General features: G+C 37.5%; 1 protein-coding gene across 1 annotated transcript; it reads right to left on the reverse strand.

Annotated features, from left to right (window-relative positions):
* Positions 1–3,534: 3,534 nt before the first annotated feature.
* Positions 3,535–14,459, reverse strand: kcnj13 (potassium inwardly rectifying channel subfamily J member 13). Its single transcript, XM_085379924.1, has 3 exons — positions 14,234–14,459; positions 9,259–9,806; positions 3,535–6,429 (listed from the first exon to the last, which is right to left on the reverse strand). The coding sequence occupies exons 2-3, from the start codon at positions 9,773–9,775 to the stop codon at positions 5,855–5,857; spliced, it is 1,092 nt and encodes a 363-aa protein (XP_085236050.1). The 5' UTR covers positions 9,776–9,806; positions 14,234–14,459; the 3' UTR covers positions 3,535–5,854.
* Positions 14,460–19,310: the final 4,851 nt, after the last annotated feature.

A 19,310-nucleotide genomic window follows, 5' to 3' on the forward strand; every position in this document is an offset into this window, starting at 1 on the left:
TAATTCCAACAGAGCGATTTTCAAATTGATGGAGTTTGATTAGAGTTAGAGAGACAGGACAAAAGACATGCTGTGGAAGAGAGCTACGTTACCTGATCCATCCCTAACTATAAGCTTTGTCAAAAAGGAAAGTTTTAAGCCTAATCTTAAAAGTAGAAAGTGTGTTTGCCTCCTGAATCCAAGCTGGGAGCTGGTTCCACAGAAGAGGTGTCTGAAAGCTGAAAGCTCTGCCTCCCATACTACTCAATTACCCATCAACCACAAGTTAATCAACAGTCTGTGTACTTAATCAGATGGGGCCTGATTATTCAAGACCTTGTATGTGAGAAGCAGGATTTTGCATTCAATTCTGGATTTAACAGGGAGGCAATGAATTAAAAGCCAATATAGGAAAACTATAAATTTTCTTTCTAGTCCCTGTCAGTACTGACAGGGATGTTATAATGTTTTTGTATTATATACTATATTTCCATGTTTGTTTGCGTGTGTTTCAGTAAATCACTGTACCTTTTTCCTACCAAAATATAAAGACCTGAGGGTGGCTCAAGACTCTCAGCACTGTATACATGTCCAATGGGAAAAGTCTCACGGCAGTACTTTGAGATCAGAGACAGGCTGTACAGGATAGTCCTGCAGTTCCTTCATTCAGCACATCTGCATAGAAAAGAGATGTATGTGTTACTTCATCATGTAGTCTTAGCTTTATCATTAGCTTTGCTATGCAGCTATGTTGGTAGCATTGGTCTAGAAAAGAGACTGATACTTGAAGAAATAGCTGAATACTTTGGGAAATACTAGGATTTTCACTTCGGTAATCTCGGGGTTGCACTTTCACTTTGCTTAGCGTAAAGACTGGAAGCATGGTTAGCAACTAGCCTAGTTCTGTCCAAACATAGATATAGCAATAGCCTTAAGGCTCCCAATTATGTTTTATGTGGGTTCAGGTCATTTCTAGTATTTGGTACCATTTGAGTCCACATATCAGAACTAAGTGTATTTTGTATAATAATGGGCCAGTAGCTATTTTTCCAAATCTTGTCTTAGCCTAAAATGCCGCATCCCCATGTCACCTTTGTTTAAGTTAAGTTACCAATATGAGTTCAAAATTTTAAAATTATTTCCAGTATAAACTGATATTATTTGTAATTTTGATCATAGGTTTGATAAACATGAGTAATAGTTACTCACTTAAGGATAAAACATCTTTCCTGTTATAGTACTAGGCAGAATAGTTATTGACATGAAATGCATATCATTGTGTGTTTTTAATTTATTCACAGGATGATATTCAAAGTTTAATCTATACAATGTTTTTAGTAATTTTTAACCTAATTTATCTAATTCTTTTTTCATAGTTTGGTATCTAAACCCCAAATATGTCGTGCAGTCAGACTGTATATGGAAAAGGAGACTACAAAGAATATTAAAAATTGTGTTTAAGTGATAATAATTGCACAGTACACTGGCAGGATTTTATTTTATTTATGATTATAAATGTTTTAACAATATGCATTTAAAATGTTGAATTTGAAAAATGCAACTTCTTCAAGTTAATGTTATTATCGGATTATACATTTCATTTACAAAATGGTTATTAGTGATTATTACTATGTTTTGTTTTGTTTTTATCTGATAGATGTTAGAAACTTTTAAACCTTTACAGGATTAAATTTTCATTGAACAGGAAGAATTACAAATAATTGGGCCATTTCATTCAATGAACAAAATCACGTCCTCTCACTGGTTAAGCAAACGGTGAGGCAAGTATTCACTGGTGTGATGTCACCTTGCGGACAAAATTAATAAAATAAAATAAAACAACGTTATGCATATATTTATGGTTAAATTGAGTACATTTAAAATAAATAATAAATGGAATACTTAAAAAAAAAACTGGACCAAATTTCATTAAAATGTATTTAGCATGTCACACATGGAGAATTTGGACAAAATTGTTCAAGCATTATATCTTCAGCTTGACTAGTATACTATTCTAATAGTTTATGAAACCGCCTCTCACGAAATCATAAATGATACTACTTTGAAATGGCATTAAATAGTAGAAATGACCAAAATGTTAGCACCAAAGTGTTACGTAGATTGATAAATAGATTCAGATCTTCCAGGACCTGAAACTAAAAAGTGTTTTTGAAAAATGTATTAGCCAGTATACTTCACAGTGCTAATGCATCTATTTCCTCTTGTAGTCTCACTTTTGGAAAGAAAGTACTTTTTTCCCAATGATGTTGATCTATATCTAAAACAAAATTTAAGAAATCCTTTACAGAAACACTGACACATGGGCAGCAGTTTGGCTGTTGTGGAAGATGCAGTCCTCTCATCTTTTTTAAACAATATGCAGTGTCACTACCTGTGGAATGACTGTAATGTCATCTGTTAGCACCATACCTGCAACATACTGAAATCACACTAGTAAAAATTAGTTTTTAAAAATTAGTAAATAAGTAAATATTGCATATGTGCAGAACCTGCTCTGTTCTGAGTGAGGTCATTGCCTTTAATTTGTCAGCTTTGAAGGGCAGAAGTACATTTTGGGTTGCTATACGGATGTAGAAAACAGTAAAAGAATTATTATTTTCTGATACATAGATAATAAAAGAAATTCTAGAAGATCAAATAGATCCACAAGCCCAATGAAGCAGAGAGGCTCTAACCTAAACAGTGTAAAGCGCATTTTATGTTCCTGATCATTTTATTTAGTCTCTATTAATGTACTAAGTTGTAGCATGTTATTGTCGACATATAACCAACCAGTGTATGGATTGCATACTTTATCAGTGATTTGTTGTAGAAATGGACAGAGTATTTTTTGATGAATAAATTGTCTTTTGTTTTATTAGAAAAGTTGCCAAATATTAAAGTCAGCAAAATATATTTTTCAGCACTGTATAGATATTGTATTTCTGCTGTCTCTGTCAGAATGGTAATGTTAAACTTAACTGCAATAAATGATAAATAGAATGGTAAACATTGTGAATCATTTTGCTTGTAGCATTGGCTTACTTTCTTTGGGGACTTGTTCCTACCCTCTCTCCATATATTTCTCTCTGTCTCAGAATGAAATTGCTTTTCTAGTTTGAGTTCCAGACTGATTAGCAGCTGTTGACTAACTATTACACAAAATTGTAGTTAACAAGGAACAGAAAACAGGTGTGACTATGAAAGAGGTCATTATGGGCTACAACTCCCAAAGTCCCACATGATCCTGTTCATTCACAGTGTTCCAGCTGCTCAGTGTACGCTGTCCCAGCATCTTACATCTTGCTGCTGTGTGCTGTGGGGAGTGTAGGAATTTGGTACCATGTCTTGACAGTCTTCTTTTTTATCTTTGAACAAGGGAAATAACACCAAACAAACATGTAGGTTTCTGTTGCAATGTTTGGTTCTTCAACACTTTGTTTTTTGTCACAAAAAGACCTTACTACGATCTTCCAGGGAGTAGCATTGCCAAAGCAATCTGCAGTTGTCATGGGCATGTTAATCTAGAAGCTAAATTTAAGAAGTCTGAACTTCAGTTTGTTTAGAAAATATTTATTTCCTGTAATGTACACTGTACAAAGGCACATACACATTTGAAGGAACATTTCTTCACTTTAGTCTGAAGTCACTACATGATTTCTTTTATAATATACCATATAGATAACACATAGATTCTCATTCAATGAACAGCCTTAAAAGAGAAAACTATTCTAAATGCAAAATTTTGCTATTCTACCTACTAGCTTTCTTTGCTTAATATAAAAACATTTAATATTGGAAAAAATGAAAATTATTCATTTTGTATTTGCATAATGATTGAGACAATTATCTTTCAAAATAAAAGGTTTAATCCATAGACCAATCAGCAGTCAGTATCATTCTATCAATTACTACTGAGCCATATGCCAAGCAGGTAAGTCTAATGTTACACAGTTCACTTTACATCATGAGTGTCTTTGTTCTAATGGGATTCCAGAGATTATCCATAGCAGCTTACCATAACAACCATCTGATGTTATGTTGTGATTGTCAGCTCATGCTGCTAGTCTGCAGTACCGTCAGTTCTGTTGCTAGACCATAAGAATTAACAACATGAATGCCAGAGAAGAGTTTCTTAATTTTGTCCCTTGCTTTACTGTCTGCACTTCCAGTACTGCTGCTGCACCTATGAATTTTATATTGCTAGTCATCTCCCTTTTTTTTTTTTTTTTTTTTTTTTTTTTGCTCCTTTTGCTATTTTTTTTCTGTCATATATAAATAAAGTTAACAGTCACCAAAGTTGAATCTGAACTTTGAATACTCACATAGGTTAAGGATAGGAAAAGCTGTCAAACATTACCCTCTTTTTCTCATCATTTTTCTTCAGTCACTGTTACACCATCTACCCTGTTTCACAGCCCACGGCTTTACAAGATCACACAGACTTAGCCTGTTGGCAGGATAACTCTATGGAAGAAAGAGAGATGAGTCTAAATTTGTCATTGTCACTGTGAGCATGCTTGCAAATGTTAATGCAGATCACTGTACTTATTGTTATCCTGACCTTTTCACTTTTTAATAACATGTACATTTTGTGAGTGCTGCTTTTATAGCTTTGCTCTCAAATGTATTTTTGCTAGAAAACTAATTCTATTTAATTTGATAATAAAGGTAAATAAGAAATTCTATAACCTCTATAAATAGGTAATGTAGTGTTGCCACTGGGCACTCACAGGCAAGGATGACAACATGCAAACTCTTGATTCAAACCCAGAATATTCCTACTGGCCACTCCACCACTGTGTCACGTTCTGGATCATTCAGTTGTCATGTACTGTATTGCTTGTTGTAGCTGGGAACTGTAAGTTTATTCTGGCCTGCAACTGTTTATGTCTGGTCCCAGTCAAGTAATATTCATACGTTATTCCTGTTAAGTCTATCGGAACCTACCCTTTAGCTAGCTTAAGTCAGTAAGTTCTCAAAGCAGGTATTACATTTGAACAAGGTACATCTGAATTTCTACACAGTAAATTGCTTACTTGGAATTCAATAAATATCTTATCCTTGTATGAGAAGCGTGAAAATTTAGTTGATACAAAATGCAATCAAACTGCTCCATGGCTCCCCAAAATAAAAATAAAAACCTAGAATAGATTTAAATTTTGGCTCCTGTGTACTTCTAACCATGGATTTTTCACAATCATTCTTTAAACACAGCAATTCTGCAATTTTCATTTGATTTTGGAGAAAAGAATTAACCAAATCTGGCAAGATGTGCAGTTGGTGAGTAGCAACTGTCTGTTAGTGTGGTTAAAAATACAGTAATGGGGCAAGCATGACAGTGAAACTGCAGTAGCACTCAAGTGCTGTCGATAAGGTGATGCCTAAATATAAATTGTGTATTTTCATGAGCTGAGTGACCAAACTTTTTGATCGTACCTTGTAAGTTTGAAGTGTGATAAGAGAACAGTTTAGACTGTTCTTATTCAGTCATGTAAATTCTTCTATGATCCTTGCATTTTCATCATCTTGAATTACTTTTCCTTAAGTATTAAATGTTCAAACACACACATCTCCCTATACCCCACTCCGCGCACATTCTTCCATCCTTGCTAGTCAGTCATTTTAACTAATACAACTGCCAGTAGTTACTGGTTCCCCTGCTTTGAGCACTGAGGACTTGAAGTGATTTGAGGGAGGAGGTGAGGGAGCCTGCAGCAGTACTTATATATATCTGGCATACATTTGAATTTTTATAATGTTGAATCATAAATTCAAATTTACCAAATTCAATCAAATACCTCCTGACAACAAATATATCTGCCTCCACTTGCATATTCTCTCGGTCTCTTTGAGAATCTTCCCTTCAGCATTCTTACTCCATCCTCTCATTTCCATCACCGTTGATCTGCACCACACAGTCCTTGTTCATAGGCTCTTTTGAATGGGCTGTATCAAAGTGCTGGTTGCTCACTGTGTACCTTCCACAGGCATCCAAACCCAAAGCAGGGACAAAGCGGCGGTCAAACTGGATTTCTTGGCGCAGATAAGAGGTCCTCTTCTGGCAAGTGTCGCCAGTTCCCTCCTGCAAGGCTGATAGGAAGACAACTAACTCAAAGTGGGTTGATGAACCCTCACACAGGACAGGATAGAGGGGGCTCCGACGGTCCAGGGGGTGGTAAAAGGTGAGTGGGAAAATGAAGAAGGGGCATGGCTGCTGGCCCAAATGGTCCAAATAGAAGTCCAATGAAGTCTGGTGCAGAGCTTGGCCTTCATGCTCCTCGTATAGCACAGCACTCACCTTTACATCCACCAGAGGCCGCTGCAGCAGATTGGTGACTCGAAGCATGAGGCACGTCTGACCCAGGTGTTGGCCCACCACTGCCTGGTGGCTGAATTGTATGGCTCCTGCTCGCTTCTGGGGGCGGGCAATCTTGGCTACAAATGCACCTGAAAGTTAAGACGAAGTCTTGTTCATGTTGTTTTTTTAGCCAGTTAATCACATTTTTTTAGTAATGTTTCTTTGTACTAAACCATAGCACAGGAAATATTTTTCTCAAGCATCATGGAAAAACCCCCACAAAATGAGTAGTTAATAGTAATGGTTGCAGCATATGACCAAAGAACATGAAAACATGAAGTGCCATTAAGCTGAAAACTTTTTCTCAAATTATTATGAAATTATTTTAAACCTCTGCATATAAAAAGGATTATAATTCCTAAACACCTAATGTAATACTTTTGCTAAATGCTTTAAACCTCTCCACAAATCGCTACCTTATTATGGTGGAGGGGTTTTTGTGTCCCAGGGATACCAGGGGCTATGTTGTCTGAGGCTTTTTGTCCCCTGGTAGGGTCTCCCAATGAAAATTGGTCCTGGGTGATGGACCAGACAAAGACCAATTAAAAAAAACCCTATGAGCAGAAGATTGAGGGAACCATTTACCCTGTGCAGGATAGGGTTAACCAAGACCCTGCCCTGGAGCCAGCCCCGGGGAGGGTGTCCGAGGGCGAGCGTCTGATGGCCGGGCCTTAGTCCATGGAGCTCATTTGGGCACAGCCCAAAAAATAAACATGGGCCCACCTTCCTGTAGGCATACCATCCCCACATTGCGCTGCAGGGCTCGGGTGCAATGTGTGCTAGGTAGAGGCCAAGGTCAGAGACCAATCCCAGGCTACCAAGACTAGCAACTGGAACATGGAATGTCACCTCTCTGGTGGGGAACGAGCCTGAGTTAATGTGTATCGTCTGTTCTTATAAGAATGACGGCCTTCTTGGAGTCCCTGGACAGGGTGCTTGAGGGTGTGCTCTATCTGGGGGCTCTGTCGTCCTACTGGGAGACTCCAACGCTCATGTGGGCAATGACAGTGAGATCTGGAGGGGCGTGAGTGGCAGGAATGACCTGCCATATCTGAAACAAAGTGGTGTTGTGTTACTGGACTTCTGTACAAACCACAGTTTGTCCATAACAAACACCATGTTTGAACATACAGGTGTCCATAAGTGCACTTGGCACCAGGACTCTCTAAGCAACATGTTGATGATTAATTTTGTAATCATATCATCAGATGTGTGGCCTTATGTTCTGGACACTCGGTAAAGAGAGGTGCTGAAGTGTCAACTGATCACCACCTGGTGGTGAGTTGGATCAGGTGGCAGGGCAGGATGCTGGACAGATCTGGTGTGCCTAAACCTATAGTGAGGGTTCACAGGGAACACCTGTCCCAGTCCTTCAACTCCCACCTCCAGCAGAGCTTCGACAGTGAGTCCAAATGCACTCAGCACCTCAATTGCTGAAACTGCTGCACTGAGCTGTGGCCACAAGGTGGTTGGTGCCTGCCGTGGTGGTAACCCCCGAACCAGATGGTGAAGGGAACCGTTAGGCTGAAGAAGCAAAAATGTAAAAATATGTAATGTCCAAAATGTTATGGTCCTAACTGTATGGAGAGGCAGACAACTACAGCAAGTTCATATAGAAATTGGGGAATTGTATGTCTGATAGAAAATGTTTAGACTTTTGAAAAACATATAATATTTCTGCTTTTTTTTCAGTAGTAAAACAGAAACAAAAGGTAATAGACAATGGAAAGACTAAAAGTAAAATACAAGCACTTGGATAAACATCATTACTTTCCTCACTTGTTCTGATGGTGTGCATTGTCATCAGATAAATGCACATTTCTGATTTCTATATAGCAAAGGCAGTGATCATGATAGTGGAAACAATTTTAGACCAAAGAATGATGTTTAAACTTCAAAATATCTTTTAAAATGTTAGAAGCACAACTGTATTCTTAAAGTGCCCTATTTTTACATTACTGTACTAAATGTGTCTCAAATCACAGGAGAATAACTTAAAATATATGTCTATTTCTTAAGCCTCTTACACTGTGCACTGCTTTTGGTTCATTTATTAATGGTAAACTGGTCATTTTTCAATGAAAAGTTGGAGCAGTGTTACTGGGTTGGACCTGGTAACACTCACACATCGGTAAAGTAAAGTGTGGTTTGATCTGTGAATTTTTGTGAGGAGCAGCGTAATGTTTGAATAAAGCTTGAAAAAGGTTCAGACAAAAGATGCCAGTGTCCAAGATAGAATAGCATTTCTATGGGATGAAGTCAACAATATTACATATCTAATTTTCTGGCTACCTAGAAATATATTCATGGGATTTATCTCTGGAAGTGCAATACCTGGAGTATTCCAGCAGGTGTCACATTTTTTTAGCCTCAGAAGCTTTAAAACTGCAATCTCTGTTCTGCCTCATGAGGTTGGAATCCTATAGCTTTTTTTCTTATCTCAGGATTAATGAAACAGATCTTGTAACATGTTGTATTATAAGATATTTGTTTAATTAATCTTTAGATCTTTTGTTGTGCCATAAGATCTAGTTTTCCACTTCAAATGTTTATGATTAGGATGTGGATAGGTGTTTTGGAGATTACTGGTTTGATTTAAGCACTGACTGAGACTGGCAACCTGTCTGGGGTGTATTTTGTCTCTTGCCCAGATTCACAAAGTCTGCTGTGAAAGGTTCCAGCCTATGAGAAAAATGTCAACATGAGCAATTTCACAAAGAAATGATAGTATGATTCATTTAGTATGATTTACACGTTTTCCTTTAGACTTTGGGCTACCACTAAAACACCTTCTATTGTGAATATGTAAATGTCAACTCAGTGTGGTAGTTATTTTCTGTTATGTTTCCCAAATAGTAAATTAAACTTAAGACTGAGAATTGTCTTAGAATAATTGATGTTTTGATGGAGAGATGTACCTGTGATAAATGCTTCCAGCATGAGCCCAAGCAGCATCTGTACAGCCAACAGTGCTATAGCACTGGGGCAGTCTCCACTGGGGAACATAGTGCCATAGCCGATGGTTAGCTGAGTCTCCAGGGAGAAGGAAAATGCAGCAGTGAAGCTTGTAATGTGCTTTACACAGAGCACATGCCCCTGTGGGGGCGCATCATGATCCTGCACAGCAAGGTCCCCATTTAGGTGTGCCAGCAAGTACCACAGACAGGCAAACAACAGCCAGTGGGCCAGGAAGGAGGTGCAGAAGGCCAGGAGGACCCATCTCCAGCGCAGACTCACCAACAATCCCCACACATCCTGCAGGGCCAACAGCCAGGCTCTGCGTAAAGTCTCATGCCATGAGCCCGAAGAACACACAGTGGGGCGAAGTGCACAGTGTCCATCTTTGGTGATCAGACGCTGGTGAGGTGGAGCGGACAGGAGAGGTGATGAGGAAGCCTTGCCACCCAGAACACTGCTGTTCGATTTGGTTGTCATGCTTATGGGCAAAGTGAAGGTGATGATGATCCTGAAATGAAATAACAGGGGAGCTGACTAACATAGATGATCAGTAATTATCCATACAACTTTTATCAGCATTTTTCCCATACAAAAATAGATGTAAAGAAAAAAAAGAGCTAGAAGTTAGTCACACTGTGGTATGAAATTTGCCCATGTATGGAAAAGAGGTGGGGATGGGGGCTTTGTGATCTGTGGGTAAATTATTAGAGAGCTCGCAATAGCTTCTCAAGTTCCTGTTTTCTCTCTACATACTTCTTGTGACTGCTGTTTTGAATCGCATCATTTTGCTGAATAATTTCAGCTTGGTTAAAAGGACAATAAGTTCAGGTTATTCACTCCTGTCTCTTTTCTCCAGTAAATGAGCACAGAGAGCAGTTCCTACTATCTAAAGATTATAACTGTAATTAGAATTTAGTTGAAAAAAGGTCTTGATGCACTGCTGCCTGTAAGTTGGTGGATTCTTTTAGTTATGCTAAGCTAACCAAATGCTAAATCAATCTATCTATCTATCTATCTATCTATCTATCTATCTATCTATCTATCTATCTATCTATCTATCTATCTATCTATCTATCTATCTATCTATCTATCTATCTATCTATCTATCTATCTATCTGTTTGTGTGTCAAATACATTTTCACTGGAACTCTCACTTGATGCAAGTGTGGCAAGCTATCATTAAACTGAAAAAACAAAATAAACCTATCAGTGAGATCCCAGGAAGTGTGCAAGTGACTTCTTCAGTCTCAGCTGAGTTCAGGTTTCGCCTGCCTTATAAATAGTACCGAAACTAGAACCAGGTGTAAATAAACTTCAGGACAGTTGTGCCGTCCACTTAGGTGGAGTTTGTTTGTTTTCCCACAACAATCCTCCTGGTACTTAAACCTGTACACTATTACTCTGTTTTTACCGGAGACCCAGTTCTTAAGGGGGACCAATTTTGGTGTAGTGTGTTTAGGCAGACAGAGAAAATACGTCTCAGATGTTCTGTTACTCCTGACACATAAGGAATCACAAAAGACTGCTTAGGAGGCGATTGTCCTTCTCTCCTGGATTGCTTGAAGCATTCTTAAGGTGTCTTCCCAGCTTTGACAAATCTCCAGCTTGGATAACTACATTTACTCAGGGCCTTTTTGAGATGTTGTTGTTCTGCTTCCTTGGCAGCTGTGTCTGTTTGGATGGTGTTCACTATCTGTTGTGGCATCCTTATGACACGTAGTGTGTTCTCCAGTGGATAAGTGATAAGAATCAAATCTTAAATATTGATTGTCTACTAATCGGAAGGTTAGTGGTTTGATTCCAGGCTGCTCCAATCTGCAAGTCAAATATCCTTGGGCAAGATACTAACCCCAACTTATCCTCTGCTGTCTGCATGCACTGGAGTATAAATGTGTGTGAATGCTAGATAGAAAGAACTTCAGCATAGAAGAAGTGCTTGTATGAATGGGTGAATGAGCCAAGTTGTATAAACTGCTCTGAGTACTCAGGCAGAGTAGAAAAGTGCTACTAGGATCTGGATACACTGGTTTAAAAAAAGTCAGTGTCTACTGTACACTTTCAAATGTTTCCCATTAATGATGGAATTTTCACAGTCTAACTCCTTTCATATCCTCTCTGGTGTTTGTCTATTAAGTTAATGTGATTATTGAATTGTGGCACGTCCTGATTTTCTCCCAGGTGTCATTCACATACCTGAACCAAAGGGTTTAGGAAAGGACTGCCTAAAGTTGGTACATGAGTATGAACAAACATAAGATGGCAGACTACAGGAACCACCTGAGATGCAGCTACAGATGCAGAGAGTCAGCTGCTAAACAAACTGGTAAGGCATTTTTACAATGTCACAACTCAGGGACAATATCAACTCTGTTTCACAACTTGGAATGGAAATACAGAGGGTTTATAACAATTTAAACCACTGGTTTGCCAGAGTAGGCATAAGACTTTTCTGTCTGGAAACAAGAAGACTCTTTTAGATGTTTTCTGGCAAATGATTTACTTGTACCAGAATGGTGGGAAGAAAGAACATCTAACTTTCTGTCTGTCTGTCTTTAATGCAATAATGCACAACTTTGTGATTAATATTAACTATAGCAGATATATTTGCAGGCAATCCTCACAGGCAGAGAGCTAGTCCTGTCCTCTCCAGAGTTTCTATTTCTATGTCAATATTGTTGCCAGGAGATTAGAGCAGGTCCCAGCTGGGAATCTGTCTGAGGAACACAGCAACATGCAGAGTAGGAATGCATCTTTCATCTGCAGGGAGCTTTAAACTTACTGCACTACATGGCTCTCCACTTGTCTTGTTCACCAGTTACAATATACATTTACCACCCTTTTACGCATTTATTAAGCAACTCCCTTTTACACATAAACACATCAAAAAGATAATGCAAAAATATTTAAATACTTAATTCTCTCATACATTTCATAACTATTTAAAACACAAAGAGGAAAATAAATATATGGTGTGGGTTGTCAGTTACTGACAAATTGAGGTAATAAGTGGAGTGGTGAATCGACTGCTGATCATTTTGTAGTTTGTCTTCGGCTGCTGGGGAAACATCAGTCTGATTAAATGAAGCCAAGCATTTACATGAGAGCCATGTGCTTGTTTCCTTGTATTTTCCTTGTAATTTCAGTCTGTAAGCTGTCACTGGATCAGCTTGTGATCACGTGAGCCATTGGAAAAAGCAGAACTGAGGCAAAACATAAGTATCAGTCACATTTCTGTGTGTTCAGTACAGATCTGGAGTCAGCATGTAGTTAACCTAGCTTAGTATAAAGACTAAGAGCAGTTCCAAACGAGTATGCTGGCTCTATCCTGTCTAGCAAATAAGTAGCTAAGTAGTAGTGTTCTATATCGTTTGTTTAGTCAGAGATGTTATAAATTATAGATGAACCACCTAAAAATCCCTAACCACAAATCTATGGAAAGTTCTATATTGCCAAAATGGTAGATCTATGCCATATACAACTGTATCCCCAAAAGCCAGTTGCCTGCTTCATAAGAACTCAATCAAGGCGTGGAATGGTAGAAGCAACGTAGAAGTAAACATGATAAAATGATTTACATATGAAAGTGTCTCTTTTCACATTTTTCTGGTGTTAAAAAATGTGAATACTTGGTTCTTGAATATTTTGAAAAAGAAAAATATTAATATTAAGTATTAGAATCTTATATGCATCCATCAATTAGTCCAACAGCAAAATTAGAGTCAGAGTTCATGAAAGAATTCAATAGGTAGGCACCAAAGCTTAGTGTCACTGCTCCGAGTGCAATACTGCCACAATGTCTCTTACTCATTTTATGCTATGATGTTGAATAATCAGTGATTTATGGTCATAATTCTGTTTGCGTTTTTTTCTGTTTTCTAAGTTGGTAACTTAGACTTGAGAATGAATTCAATGTTAGAATTTATGGTCAGTTGTCAAAGTTAATGTTTCTGTCAAAAAGAGAATTCCTCTAGACATTTAGGAGACGAAATATAAGGCCCACAGCTGAAGTCAGTTTTGTACTTATATATATTGTATGTATTTATATGCAAAATATTTTAAATAACTTAATTTAGGTGATTATGATGTTGCAGATATGTTTTTTTCTCCATTTCTCCACACTGTTATTCATAGGGCATTGTGTTCACTTAAAAACAAATTTGTAAGAACTACAGACACAGACTGGCAGATGCAGTTTGCCTGTGAACCACCAAACTTTCAAAACAGACTCTACCTTGAATATTTTATACATAGCAGCTGTGGTATCATGTTTGTAAAAACACTAGATGAAGCTATCTCTGTAAAGGTCATTAATGTACTTTGTAAATACTGCTGTTTAATGCAGTATGCAGTCTGTATGAGTTCAGTTTTTCTGACCTCATAGAGATGTCTGTTATTTATACTACAGCCTCGTTTTTGTACGATGATGTATGATGAACACTTTGTGTAACTGCTTTACTTACTTTAACTAATGGAAGTTATTTACTCTAAGTAACAGAAATTTTGCCTGATAGTGCCTCAAAAGTCTTTTTCGTATCTTTGTTAATGTAAAAGGAAGTAGACTAGTTAGTGGAAATAAGTGCTTATTGCCAGCTCAGTGGGGTGCACCTAGGTTTATATAACAATCAGGCTGCAGCTGTTCACTTCTTGTATTTGAACAAGCAAGTCTAAATACAAATATGAGATGAGTGATCATCTACATCACTGTAGCAATCATTAGTCTACTACATCTATTACAATTATCAGAGCCCACAAATTTCACTGATGTTACCCGACCAATCCTGTTTTTTATTACAAAGTCAACAAGTTAGATTAAAATAAGGGCACTTCAAAGGTTCCGCAGGACTGATGAGGTTGATCAGCTGATAACTAATTGCTCACTATCCATGTAGCAGTGTTTCAAGTCTGTCAGCATCACACGCATAAGGTTTTACTTACCTATTACTGTAGTCAGGGCTACACCTGGGCCCTATGACCTTTTCACCTTAGAGCTGATCTGAGGTCTGACAAGTGGGAAAAGTGGCTGAAGCAAATAGAGAGACTGTGCTGTTAGATCCTTGGAAGATGAGGTTTACTATCCAAGAAATCCTTAGCAGAAAGTGTCACTCCAGAGAAGTTTTTCAGTGTGGGAGTGGGACTGAGCACAGCTCCTCTGATCTGCAGCTTCCAGCTCTGGGGTGAGGATGATTCAGTTGGTCACATTACTCTGCATGGAGCCTATTAGTGTTCCCGGAAGACAGAAGATGGGGGAAGGGGGAAAGAACAACACCTTGTCACAGTTCATTCAAAGAACTGCTTAGTGCTAGCTGATGTTCTGCAGCTGTGAAAAATTGAGTTTTCTGCTGGGGGGCATATAGGTATATGCATATATGTCCCAGTATCTGTAATATCTGTTTGTGAATATACGTTTTGCTTATATATCTATTAATTTTATGGTAACTTAATTATGTATAAATATGTTTTGAATTGATTTTCTATATCTCAACTCTTAATGGAGGAATTAGCACTATTCTTCCCTCATTTGGTGTTTTGATGATGGTGGTGCAGAGTACTCTGTAATAAAAAAAAATAAAAAAAACATACAGTAGATGCTCAAATAAATTATATCTGTTGACTACAAAGTGGCTGCCCTTCTGATAATGTGATCCTGGAAGTAAATGTTTAGGTTTGGGCCTTCCGTAATTAAATTTACTGCAATCTTCTGCAAAGACAAAAACGTAAAGAAAATTCTGTATGAAGCCTTGTAATCAAAGCTTTTCTACTTTTTTTTTTTTTTTAAGTATGGAGTGACAGCTCGTTGGTTCAGTGAAAGCACTGCTACCTCAGAGGAAGAGTTCGAATCCACAAACTGGCCAGGGCCTTTCTGTGTGGAGTTTGCATGTTCTCCCTGTGGTTGTGTCTCTTTCCGTACATGCAGTTAGTGACTCTAAATTGCCCACAGGTGTGAATGTGAGTGTGTGAATAGTTGTCTGTCTCCCTGTGGCTGTATCCCAATTCAGGGTCTGCAGCCTTAAAGGCCGCATTTTAAGGGCGATTACATCACAGCGACGAGACGAAGGCTGTCCCAATTCGAAGGCTGCTCGAAATGCGGCCCTCAAATGCGTCCTTCATTTCCCTGAATTTTAAGGACGTGGCAGTGTAGACTTCGTGGCCCAACATATCCCAGAATGCATAGCGCAGCGGTGGGTGTGGATAATTTTGCCGAAAAAAAACGGCAGATGAGGGGCGCCCGAAGAGTAAACTTTTAAAAGTAAGTACTGAATATTATGTCGCTTATTTATGTGCAAATGTTCAATAACGAAGAACATTAAAACATTACTGTTGGCCACATGTCGGCAAAGTTATGTGACATTAATGACGTTTGTACTAACTTAAAGCCTTTACTTTAAAATATACGCCGTTCAATAGCTGACCTTAATCTTACAATGAGCTCATGTAGAAACAAACAAACAAATGAACAAAAGATTTTCTCCTTCGTTTCTGTCAAACAAAGCTGTATGAAACATTTCCAGCTGTTAGTATCATGGTTGCTAGGCAACCTGGGCAGCGCGACGGAGGCTAGACCCTCCCATTACACAAGCCTCGCACTTCCGGCCTTAGCAGTCTTTGAGTACGCGGCCCTTGTGGACCGTTAAGGCTGCATACTTTAAGGCTGCAGACCCTGAATTGGGATACAGCCATAGACTGGGGACCTGCCCAGGGTATACCCCGCCTCTCACCGTATGACAGGTAGAATAGACTCCTGCCACCCCTTGCGACCTGATAAGGAGAAACGGAAAAGGATGGATGGTGTGACAGCTATGTCCTAAATTCATTAAATCGTAAGAAAAAAAGGTGTGCATGACAAGTTGTTAATCGGACTTTGACTTTGTTGAAAACTAAATGGCTATCTATTAGCATTAAGTATTTTTGTTGGAGTAATGTAATTTGCATGGGTTGGATCAATTCAGTAAAATTAAGCTGGACTCAACTGCAGTGAAAAGGTTGGTTCGTCATTAATTCATTAAGTTGTTCTAAGTCAAGTACATTAGGTTGGAATGACAGAATTGCATAATGCTAAAATAACAAAATTTAACAACATGGAAATTTTTTCCATAATAATTTTTTTGTTCATTCAGATAGTTATTTGAATGAACATACAACCCCGTTTGAGCAAGGAAAAACTCGCTTTTAACAGGAAGAAACCGGCAGAACCAGGCACAAGAAGGGGCAGCATTCTGCTACAACAAGTCGGGGGTAAGTTGAGAGATAAAAGACATGCTGTGGAAGAGAGCCAGAGACTAATAACTCATAATTAAATGCAGAGTTGTGAGAAGGGGTGAGAGAAGGAGAAATGCTCAGTGCATCAGCAAAGGCTGACTCTTTATATCCTTCTTGAGCATATCCCTGAATCCTCTCTATTTTTTCCTCTTTTCCTGCTGCCTTGTATCCACAATTGTGTCCTGGAACATATCCAAACTACCTCAACCTTTCTAGCTTTGTCTCTAGTGCACTCGATCTGAGCTGTCCCTCTGATATACCCATTTTGAATCAGGTTCATTCTGGTCATTCCCAGATCTGACCATCTTCAACTGTGGCACCTCAAATTCCATCTCCTTTCTTTTTGATAGTACCATCATTTGCACACCCTATGTCATATTAGGTCTCTCTACCATCTTATAAACCTTTCCTTTCACTTACACAAGTGGGACAGAAAAGTGCTATTTTAAATGGTATGCCATTTAACACTGTTTGGATGGTTGACCCCAGGTAAACAAAGTCATTTAACTTCACCATATCTACTCCTTGATTGTTACAGCTGTCTTGTTTGGATTCACGCCTTCTTCTTTTCTTTTCTTTTTAAACCAAACTAACAAATGCAAAAACTACAGATCTGCTCGTATAGTTATATCTCTACTAAGATGTATATACACTTAGACTTTGTACTATTTATTTTATTTTATTTTATTTTATTTTATTTTTTAATATTCATATTTTGAACAATTGGTTCCAATGCTGCAAATCGTATTTTTATGTGTAAGGTATAAATTTGAATGACAGTAAAGCATGTCTATGTCTAGTGACGAAATAGAAGACAACAAAACAATGTCTTAACGATCATATGTTAACTGTAATTATGGTTTGTGTGTAGGAGGATTAATTTGTCAGTTGATTCTGTAAACTTATTTAACCTCCTAGTACCTTGCATCCACATAGGTGGACATCACATTTTGGGTTGTATAGACCAAAATCCTAAATTTTGCTCTACAAGGGCCTGATATTGACTTATACTGCCACTGTTCTATCAAAATGTAAAACATCCTCATATGTGGATCTCATTTTTCTCAGAAACAAAAATCAGGTAGATAAAAAAAAATAAAATCAGGTAATTCTTTGTTTTTGCTATTTGGGCTGATTTGTCCCAATCAGCTCAAATAGCAAAGAGAGGATTTAATTTTCTTTTAGCCTTAAATTAAACAAACAACATATGAAGCAAAAGAAAAGCAAAGACAAAACAAACAAATAAACAAATAAACAAAACAAATAAACAAGCTCCACCACAGTATAGTCACTTTCATATAAATAAGGACTGAGTGGTAACGTTTGCAGATTTACAAATTCTGAGACAAACAAATCAAAACACTATTACGAACAACATTACCGCCCTGGGTTAACCCTGTTTTCATCATTCTTATATTTGTTAAAAATTTGTTTTTTATATTTAATTTTAGACTGGTTTATATTGTTACTTTCTTTAATTTCTTCTGTTAGACTGTTCCATAATTTGTTTGCTGTTTTAAACGTCACCAAGTCTTGGAATTTAATAGCTTGCATTTTGAAAAATAGTCCATTTGTATGATCCCTGTACCTGCATTATTTATTAATCTGATGGCCCTTTTCTGTATTATCGTTGTTGTTTGTGTATTACTTTTGTATGTGTTTCCCCAGACCTCTACACAGTAGCTCATATACGGCAGTAGTAAAGCACAGTATAATATATGCAGTGCTTTCTGATCCAATATTTGCTTTGGTTTCCCCAGGACAGCAATACCCCCGTGCCAATTTCCCTCGAACATAAGTAATATGTGGTTTCCAACAGATCACACCAAGAAATTTTATTTCATTTACCCTTTCTAAATATACATTGTCAACACATATTTCTACTTTGATATTTTTCTTTTGGTTTCCAAACAACATAAATTTGGTTTCATCTAGATTCATCTAGATCATTTATTTATATCAAACCACTTCTTTAATATATTTTATAATTCCTGTGTGATCATCTCCAAAACCTGTGGCAATTCCACACCTGAACAAAATATATTTGTGTCATCTGCAAATATTACAAACTTTAAAATCTGCGAGACTCTGCAAATATCATTTATGTACATAATAAACATTTTTGGACCCAATACTGAACCTTGAGGTACTCCACAAGCAATATGCATCAAATTAAATTTATATTCATTTATTTGTACATATTGTACATATTGTATTCCCTAAATAGCTTTTTAACCAGTCCAAAACCACTTCCCTAAACCCGTACCTTTCCATTTTTTTAAATAGAATTTCATGATTAACAGTATCAAACGCCTTCTTTAGATCTAAGAAAACTCCGAGTGCGTACCTCTTATTATCTATACATTCTGTTATCCCTTCCATTAAGTCTATCAATGCCAAAGTTGTTGATCTGTTGTTTCTGAACCCATACTGACTATTTGTCAGCAATTCATGTTTTTCCACAAAGCTGTCAAATCTTTGTATGAAAAGTTTTTCCAGTATCTTAGAGAACTGGGAGAGTATTGACACTGGTCTATAATTTGTAAAATTATACTTTTCACCTGTTTTGTAAATTGGAATAACTTTAGCAACTTTCATTTTTTGTGGAAAAAACCCTTTTTGAAAAGACAAGTTGGATATATATTTCAATGGTTCTACTATACCCTCAATAACTCTTTTAACTCTTACCATATCAATATCATTCCAATCTGTACTGCTTTTGTTTTTAAGTCCTCTAACAATGTCATAAATCTCT

The sequence above is a fragment of the Rhamphochromis longiceps genome, linkage group LG14 (assembly GCF_057381845.1).
Source record: "Rhamphochromis longiceps isolate RC_006_pf linkage group LG14, R_longiceps_female_GT1.1, whole genome shotgun sequence".
NCBI classification, from domain to species: Eukaryota; Metazoa; Chordata; class Actinopteri; order Cichliformes; family Cichlidae; genus Rhamphochromis; species Rhamphochromis longiceps.

Excerpts from the sequence above, each read along its gene's own strand:
- kcnj13 (XM_085379924.1), bottom strand. The coding sequence starts at position 9,775 with ATGACAACCAAATCGAACAGCAGTGTTCTGGGTGGCAAGGCTTCCTCA. Across the intron at positions 6,430-9,258 it reads GCTGGAAGCATTTATCACAG|GTGCATTTGTAGCCAAGATT; the intron begins GTACATCTCTCC and ends CTTAACTTTCAG.